Here is a 9,676-nt window from a genome sequence, read left to right on the forward strand (position 1 = left end):
TTGCGTCCTGGCCAGAGAGGGTAAATGCGCTTCCTGGTCTGCTCCCCTACAGCCCAACTGCAGGACCTCCATCTTGGAGGGGTTGAGTTTCAGGCGACTCTGCTCGCGACTTATTCCCATCTTCATTGATTAATTTGGTAAAATACAGAGGGCATTTAGGGGTATTGAAGTAGCACCCTACTCTAGGTGAATTCTCCATATAGATTGAGGGGGCTTTTATTTGCCACCACAATACTTTCACAGGGTGGTTTAAGGATGATTACAATGGCTGGTCTCCTTCCTTCAAGGCTGAGGACAGAGGGTAGCCATTGGGGAGGAACAGTTGCACTACTGCAAACTACTATGTGGAGTACATCAGGGCACGGTTTTCTCCCCAATGTTATTTTACATCTTTATTCACCCTCTAGAACAGCTGGTCCAGGGATTCAGGCTTGGATGTCACCAATATTTGGATGACACTCAGTTCTATCTGCTGATTGGCAACCTACTAAATACTCCCTCAGATACATTGGCCTGGTGTGGAGACGGTAGTAAAATGGCTCCAGCAGAGCCACCTAAAACTAAACCCCCAAAAGACAGAGGTCCTATGGCTAGGGAGGAAAGGGCCAGAAGGGAAAGTACACCTCCCCCACCTAGAAAAGATGCAATTAACAATTTTGTACTCCATCAGGAATTTGGGGGGCGATCTTTGATGCCTCCCTTTCAATGGAAGCTCAGATCACAAAGGTAACTCGTCAGATGTTTTACCATCTTCATCAGACGAAGGTACTAGTGCCCTATCTGACCCCAGAGGACCTAGCCACAATGGTCCATGCAACAGTCACCTCTAGGCTGGATAACTGTAATTTGGTCTACACAGGTCTACCTCTGGCCTTGACCCAGAAACTGTAACTTGTGCAAAATGCAGCTGCATGGGTCCTTACTAGGACACTGTAGAGTACCTATATTCAACCTGTCCTCCAACAGTTGCATTGGTTACCAGTTGAATTACGGATCCAGTTCAAGTTTCCTGTCTTAATCTTCAAGGGCGTATGTGGTCTGAAATGCCAAGTTAAAAAATAAAATAAAATAAATTCTGAGACTGTGTATCTAGGACAGAGGCATGCATTTTCTAGATATTCTTGCTAGTCTTTCTCCAACTGTACAGATTGTAGGGGTTTAACAATGGATTTTTACACATTAGAGGGCTTTCTACTAGCATGGCATAAGTTTGTTGGATTTAAGGAAAATCTGGATTGAAATCCCCGGTGAGGACTCAAACAGATGAGACAAAAATCTTACATGTTATTCTGTCCATGTAATACAAGTAGCAGGCTCATGCAGTATCACAGAATTATAGAGTTGGAAGGGACCTCCAACCTCCTGGTCAGTGCAGGAACTCACAACTACCTGCCCACCCAAGTGATCTTTCCACCAAAAATCTCCAGAATCCAGGTTCAGTTTCCTTCAGAGTTATGCAAAGTAGGAAGAAAGGCTTTAACCTTTCAACCTGTGCTTGGTGGGACAATTTGAAACTATATGGGCTATATGCTCAGTTGTTGCTCTTTTAAAGGAGAGTAGATGTGTCCTTTAAAAACACAATTTTTAAAAATTGTGTCTTTTTGTCACCTCAACCACAAATCTTATTGAACAACCTTGAGCCACACAGAGTCTCACAGTCTAAACTTTTTTACAGCCTAGGTTAAAAGTTGATAAAAAGAAAAGAGGAAATATGTGCTGCCTTGAGCTCCTGGCAGAAGGGTAAGCTAAAAATATAAACATGTCTCAGTGACTAGTCTCAAAAAATGGAGGCTCTAAACCTCCATAAATTATAAACAAAACTATTGTCAAAGAAAGGAAGCAGGATTATTATACATGAAAATAATAGTGCTTGCTTAACCTTCCTGTGATAGAACAGGCTCTCTTTGCAGTGCATGGCTACACTCTCCTTCACAGGCACTGTGCTCCAGGCTCTTACCTGCGCATAACCCTTCCCCCCAAAAATTGGAGATGCATCCAAAAGGAGAGCTTGTCTAATATATGCCTTGCATAAAGCTTACCAGAGATGGACAGAGAATTAATTGGGTAGTAATTTCCTGTCAAATGTGGGTCTCCTTTTTTATGCACTAGTCAAAGAATCAGGTTTACCAGTATCTTGATGGGGGAACCAATGGCTTTATGATAAAGTCAAGCATAGTGTCATTTTTCTGTCAAAAGTCTCTTTAATAATATTAAAATGACAAATTTCTGCCTCTTGTCACTACATGATAGAAGGGCTCCAATGATAAGGAGAGTGAAATGGATATTATTCACTTAATGAAATCTTTACACTTATGGGGGGGAGGGAAGTGAGGGTAAAAGATATGGTCATTCATCACAAGAAGACATATGGGCTGGTGAGACCTAAAATACTTACATATGCAAATGCCTTTCTGGTGAATAGCCACTGATGGACTTATCCACCATGACTTTCTATAATCCTGTTTGCAAGTCATCTAAATTGATGGCTATCATCACCTCTTGTGGCAGCAAACTCTTTATATTGATCGTACACTGTAAGAAAAAGTATTCCTTTTGTCTCTACTGAAACAACTTGCATTTCCAGATCTAATCTTTATATATATTTCCTTATATAATATTTCAGTATGTCTATGGTTAAGGAGTATCTATTTTTCATCTTTATAAAATGCCTAGTATTTTATTGGGGTCTAAGCCAGTCTCTCAACCAGGGTTTTGTGAAACCCTGGGGTTTCTTGATGGCCCTGGAAGAGATTCTTGAATGGGTGGGAGTTAATTAATGTTTAAATATTTTTTAATTTCTTAAATATTTATCAGGTTATATTTATTATACCCCATTGAATTCCTTCCCCATCTTACCTGCCCTATCCAGGCTGACCCCCAAAATCTCCAGATATTTCCTAGCCCAGAGCTGGCAGCCCTATCTACAGTGCTGATGAAAAATAGAGATGGGAAGAATAGTTTAAGCCACTAAGTTTCCTTTGGGTAGAAAAATGGCATATAAATATTTTCCAGATTCACAAAATAGCCATTGCATATACTGAGAAGATCTGAGCATTCTCCTGGTATGTGATGTAGCCCAAACAGTAACAAAGGAAAAGAGTTCTCATAGTAGGAGAATATAGTGGAATATAGTCCCATAAATTTAATCCTTTGCTCCTCTTATGGCGGATGGTTGTCACAATGAATGGAAAGACAGTAACACCTTTTTATTGATGTTTGCCTGTGCTTAACTGGCCTCTCTCTCTCTCTCTCTCTCTCTCTCTCTCTCTTTTTCTCTCTGCATTTTGTAGTTCTGCTAAGCCAATCCTCACTAGAATGAGCACAAAACAAAACCGAGTGACAGCTTTTGTACATCAACATTAAACCGGAAGAAGCTTGGGAAGCCAGTGATGAAGAAGACTGTTGACAAGTGTAAAAATGCCTGATTGCCAAGAGCTGCTTTCTAAACACAGATCAGCCACATGTGCAAGCGGTTATCAAGGGAGATTCATAACGGATTTTATCCACCAGATCATTAGAAACTGCAGCTGAATGCAACGTTCAAAAGGCATGCATGAAAAGTCACAAGAGCGATAACTTTCAAAGAGGGTGTAGTTGTCACTAGAGAAACATATTAATATCCATGCATCAGCAAGGTTTGTAAACTCTTTTTATTAATTGACTGAAAAGCGGAATGCTTTAAAAAAAATTCATGGTCAAGAAGCATTAAGTCAGAAAATTCCTGAGATGATTTACAAACTCAGAATATTTACTAACAGTATCTTCCTGCCTCACGCTACAGGTAAAACAGTGTGATTTCACCCCATCATCCCTGTGCCTTGACAGTCCTTCCTGGTACAATTAGTTAGATACTCGGTGCTTCTCAGTTTTTGTTGCGTCTGCTGAAGTTGTCTGTAGCAAATGCACATTGAAGTGGCTGGCTTGAATTCTCATTCTGTGGAAGTGTAAATGCTGTTAGACGGTGGCTCCCAAAGTATACTTAAAGAACACTACAGTCCTAAATACATTTACTAGGGAGTAAATCCCATAGAGTTTAATAGGATTTATTTCTGAGTATAAATGCTTAAGATTGCACTAGGAGAACCAGGTCACCCACTATATGAAGAGACCTCTCACCCCCTGCTTCCAGTTCCCCACTGGTGCCCAGTGCAGCAGCAGGAGAAATTGAGGGTGGGGGAGTACTCTTGCACCAATACCAGGATGTCACTTTTGGTCACATAACCACAAGTGATGTGCAGGATGCTGTAGCAGTTCCCCCACTAACACCATGATTTAACTTCCCATTATGTGACCAGAAATCATACAGTGTGACACCCACCCCAAAAAACACCTGAGGTTTACCAGCCTTTGGCTGGAAGCTGTATTGCACTGAAACTCTAATTAAGGAGGAGGAATCCAGGGAAGGATGAAGGCATTTCCGCATGCGATAAATGTAGCGAAATGTTTGCCGAATATAGGCGGCATATTTTGGCCCCTCCACATGATGTTGCCTACATCCAGTGTCTGGGCAGCAGCCAGCTTGCTACATCCTCCAATCCCAAACAGTGGATTCACCACAATCCACCAGCAGACAACCAGCAGAAGGAACATATGTGCAATAGTCATCTCTACAATGTCCTGCCCTCACTTCCGCCCTCCCTCCTCCATTTCCTGCTCAGCAAAGGAGACAGGGCGGGGATGATGGGTTGATGGGACTGTGTGGACCACCTCCAGTTAATTTGTATGGATCGATTGTGGGAGTGTCTGGGAGCTTGCCGGGAGCCTTTCAGCCATTTTAAATGACGGGGGGGGGATCTGCGTCCCTCACTGTGCCCTCCACTTGCCAGCTGTTTTTTGGGGGGGGCTTTAAATAACATAGCAGTGCATTTTCATAGAACTGAATACTCATTGCTATGTGTAAGTCTCAAATTTAAAAAGCGGGGGCGAAACCAACAAACCACCGATTTGTTGGCCCCATTGATTGACAGGTGAGGAGCATTGCTCTCCCGTTTGCTGTTTGCGCAGCATGTGTGAAGGGGAAGACATGTCAGGAAGACTTTGAATTGTGAAGGGGAGCAATAGTGTGATTTAATATCATGCCATTGTGGGTCGTTGGCATTTCGCCATTTTGACCACAGTGTAAAAATACCTTGTCTATCCCATGCCCTTCAGTGGTTTGCTCCAGGTAGCTCTAGGTTCTGAGAAGCATACATCTGTTTACCTTCTGCCTTTCCAGCCACTCTGAGGGGGGAAGGAAAGATGTAGATACAAATGAGGGAATCGTAATGAGTGTTTAGGGCCTGAGGCCAAAAAACTGAATGTTCCTTCCTGTGGTAAAGAAGATAAATTAAATGGACAAGTCACCCATTAATCATATTCAAAATCTCCCTTCTTGAAGTCACCAGATTTGCCACCCTTCTCTGCCTCCTGTTAGAGGCAGCCCTGGTTAGTAAATGTAAAGAGCTGTCACTATGTGCTTCATTTAATATTTTATAAAGCCAACACAACATGAAATGTTCAGGAGCCACCACTTTTAAGGGATTACCATTTGAGGACCACTGTTTAAGGACAGCATAGATTCTGCCGTGGCATCCGAAATACAATAACATACAGATGCTGTGAAGTACTCTTGCATCCTGCCTGTTCCATGAGTTTACTTCCAATTTAGGTTTAAGAGATCCACAGTGATTACTCCAAGTAGCACAAGAGAGGGAACAAATACACGGCTCACTGTAGGCAGCTATGTTCTGTTGTGAGGCAAAAGGTAGACGTACCTACAATGACAATGCCTTGACTGCAACATCTGCTTTTCTGAAGATTTCAAGCCAAATATGGAAATTGGCTTGAATTAGAGGAATATGTATGAGGAGGCAGAAATCGTTTGGGAGGAAACAGATTTTGCAGTTCAGCAACTGGCTGTCAGTCATGCTCACTGATACAGAATTAGCAGCCTCATACTTTAAAGCTCCACCTTTATGTTCCTTTGCTGCATTTCGAAGATGTGGTTTCATGAGCAGATTACAACTACACTACAAATCTTTCCTTCCCCCCTTCTGCCCAGTGCATCTTATTTACCACGCAACACTTTGTAATTTTATGCCTGAACAAAACTAGTACCTGTTTCCCACAAAAGGCATGAAAGGACGATGGTATTCATTTTGTCCCGCTCTAAACTGAACACCTGATAAGTACCACTGTAATAGCAAAGGCTTTTCAGACATTCAAGCAAACTGGGTTTTCCATTTTGACATTATTGGAATAAATCTGTACAAAATCCATTCATATTGAAGAACCAATCTCAGAAACACTTAATTTGTTTTTAAAATGCTTATGGACATGACAATGTATAGTCAAGGGTATGTGTGTGTATGTGAATTTTAAATAAACTAGTTCCCACCCACCCACCCACATGTGCTCATGTAGCCCCTGAAACAGTAGTATTTCAGAGATTTATGTTGAGTGTTTGCCCAAGGTAGTCACAGATGTCAAAAAGTTAGTCACAGATTCCACCCACCCACAATTGAACTGGGTAATTCTATTTACTTCTAAGGCTACAGGAACAAAATATCTTCTCGCAAAGACTTCAGGTAAAGTCATTAAAACTATATAATAATCTTATTCACCTTGAATAGCTTGGAAGACATCCTAAGAAGAAAAAGAGTTGAGTTCTAACCTGACTCAACTAACCTGTTGAGTTCTAACCTGACATGCAGTTAAGCAGGAATGATATTTGCAACCACACCTGAACCCATATAGCCATCTTATACTGAATCAGAACATCAATACATCAAGATCAGTACTGTCTACTCAGACCAGCAGTAGCTTTCCAGGATATCAGGCTGAAGTCTTTCACATCACCCACTACCTGCTCCTTTTAACTGGAAATGCCAGGGATTGAATTTGGGACTTTCTGCATGCAAAACAAAGGCTCTTTCAATGAGCCTTGACTCACCCTACCCACAGATCTAGATAGCCACAGTTATCTAGATGTTTTAGTTAATCAAGATAATAGAGATTAAGGGCCAAATATAACTTTACTTGAAACATGGGAGTTCTGTATGAAGTCCCTCCCTTCCTATGAAGTGAAGAACAACTATAGTCCAGTAAGTGTTTCCCCACCAACTGTAGCCAGTTGTGTGGGGCAGAGGTGGGGGGATTCTCATTCTAATGATGTCAGAATATGAGATAAGTAAATTGAATTTGACATTTCAGATAATTATAGGAAAACTTGGCACTATTTCTTATAACACCGCCATGAGCTTGCTCGCTGGGAGGGCAGTATAGAAATTAAATAAATAAACATATTTCTACCTTCAAATTAATTAAGAGCTTTTGTAAGCTTTTGAACTGGGTCCTAATGTTCATATTATATTCCTGCTTGTTTGAAAGAAGATTGACTTCTGTGGTATTGCCCTGATTATTTCTCCCAAGAGTTCTGTTGTACTCCAGAATTCTGATGCTGCAGCAATGTTAGTATGTAATAAATAACACCCCTACATTTTTGCATTATGCAGAACGATCCTAAGCACGTTCTCTCCAAATCAGTCAATTCAATGGGTCTTATTGTCTAATGAGCGTCTTAATATTTCCACCTTATGACTTTTCAAAAAATCTCAACAAAGTCCAAACTTTGCTAACATAGGTTTTTTTAGGATTAGAAGATGTTCATCTGTCATCCCTTGCACATTGACAGAATCCTCCATACCCAGGCCCCTTGTTGTGTACCAGAAGTGGAAAGCAAGAAGGAACTAAAACAAACATGCTGGAAGTGCCCATAGGACAAGAAAATAGCCCCAAATGCCTAAACTCTTCCACCTAATGTGGAGAAAGATGGACAAGAACTTATATTTGAACAATGATTAGATTGAGTCCAACCCAATTTATTTAATATAGTCCTAGACCAGCAAAAATTAGATAGAGTGAGATAGAGTAAGATCAACCATTCTGATGTGCTAATTTGAAAAGGGAATGCTTGAGTTTTTGGGATATGGTAACCATTCTTTAGAGTACTCCAGTAAGTGTCCATCTTGCCACCTCCTGTAAAATGTCCAGAAGATAGATCAGGGTTCCTCACTGTGGTGCCCATGAGAGGCTTGACACTTACCAACATCTTTCTTTGCGCCCATCAAGTGTTTTTAGAAAGTTGGTTGGGCAAGGTGAGGCTTTTGCACATTGAGCTTTTTGATTTGCCAATGGAAAGCTGATTGGCTGTACAGATCATTTAAAAAATGTTGTTTTGGCAGCAACAACTGCCACCTCCCTACAATATCTGCGTCTTGCAGTATACATTTTATAACTGCATCCATCACCTGTGTCAGAATACCAAAGGTGCCCAGAGGCTCAGAAAAGTTGGGGTCCCCTCAGATAGATACAAGAAGTGCTAAACGATTGCCTCATTGTAGATCAAATAAGCCACAAGAGAAAACAATAAGTTACTACTTAGTCAGCTATATCTCAGCCTACCGGATCTAGCAAATCTTCAGCCAGAAATCTCCTTAGCCCTCTTAACAGCATTTAGTGCAGAGATGACCTATAGCTTGTTGACAACATCAAGAATAGTCCCTCTTCTCTCGCTTTGTATTAGGCTCTCACTCTTGGGCTCTTCGTCTACCTGTTTTTCCTGTCTATTCTATCCCTGCAAAATCCCTCATGTTCTTGTACTCCCTCAGTTCCTGCTTATTCCTCAGACTCAATCCTGTAATGTGATTTGTCGATTAATGTGCCAATATTCCCTTTGTTCTGTTGTCCTTTGTTCTGTCCTCTTTTCCACAGTAACACATGTCTTAGTCAGCTTCCTCAGCAAAATCCAGCACTCCCCAAAGATATTGCTTCCGGATTACTCCAAAACTCTGAGAAACCCAATCCCATCAGGACTCATCATCTCTCCTAGCAGCCTCCAACACTGCTAAAAATTGCAATTTATCGACAAAGTCAAAACAGTGCTGTGATCCTTAGGTCAAGATCACAAACAGCAGAGCTTGTTCAATGAGACTTCCAGTTTTATTACCTCTCTAGTATTTGTTCCTGCGTCTTAGTAGCCTGTCTCTCACGGTATTCCAGTGTTGTTAACAGAAAAAAAGCTTTGCCATTTGTGTGTGCACGTGTGTGTGTGCAAATATTTGTATATATGTATGTATGCATACACACACACACACACGCAGAGAGAGAACGTATTTCATTCAACATGAGTAGAAGTATGTTTCTAACCTCTTAAAATGTGAACGCTTTTCTATTCTGTCCCATCGTAACATGTCAAAAATGTGTGAGTTTGGTTTTAATTTTTTTTTAAGGTCAGCAAATTGTAAAGGAAATTCTGAAGAATCAAAGAACAATAACTCTGTTACTTTAAGGTATGCTTGGTATTAAAGAACCAAATAAAGGTTAACAATGACTTTTTGTAGCATACTAGAATAAAGTGTGCGAGTGCCTTTCTGCAGTTTATTTAAGAAGTGGCTAGTTTTTTCTTTCCATAAGGTAACTACTTTCTGCTCTCGTCTTGTCTCTCTTTTTGGTAGGAAAATGGACAGATATGCATATGTTATAGGAGGTGTCAGTGAATGGAAAGGCCTGTGCACTGGCAACAAAATCTATCCACAAACAATAACCTTTCATGAACACTGGCTCAGAGTTCCTGAGTCCACCTGAACATGCACAGGAGTTCAGCCATTCAGTCCAATATTATGTATATTTAAGCAGA

The 9,676-nt window shown here is 40.9% G+C and overlaps 1 protein-coding gene across 5 annotated transcripts in view; it reads left to right on the forward strand.

Moving 5' to 3' along the window:
- LHFPL3 (LHFPL tetraspan subfamily member 3) overlaps nt 1-9,394 on the forward strand; it is a 184,170-nt gene extending 174,776 nt beyond the window's left edge. For 4 of the 5 annotated variants that reach the window (XR_013231100.1, XM_077338151.1, XM_077338152.1 and 1 more), the window contains one exon: nt 3,291-9,394. Coding sequence is in view for 1 of the 5 variants with exons in the window: in XM_077338149.1 (XP_077194264.1) it covers nt 3,291-3,319 (29 nt within the window). In the remaining 4 variants the exon portion in view is untranslated. The remainder of the gene's footprint in view (nt 1-3,290) is intronic. The other variant, XR_013231099.1, reaches the window with a different exon arrangement.
- The last annotated feature ends 282 nt before the right edge of the window (nt 9,395-9,676 follow it).

The sequence above is a fragment of the Paroedura picta genome, chromosome 5 (assembly GCF_049243985.1).
Source record: "Paroedura picta isolate Pp20150507F chromosome 5, Ppicta_v3.0, whole genome shotgun sequence".
NCBI classification, from domain to species: domain Eukaryota; kingdom Metazoa; phylum Chordata; class Lepidosauria; order Squamata; family Gekkonidae; genus Paroedura; species Paroedura picta.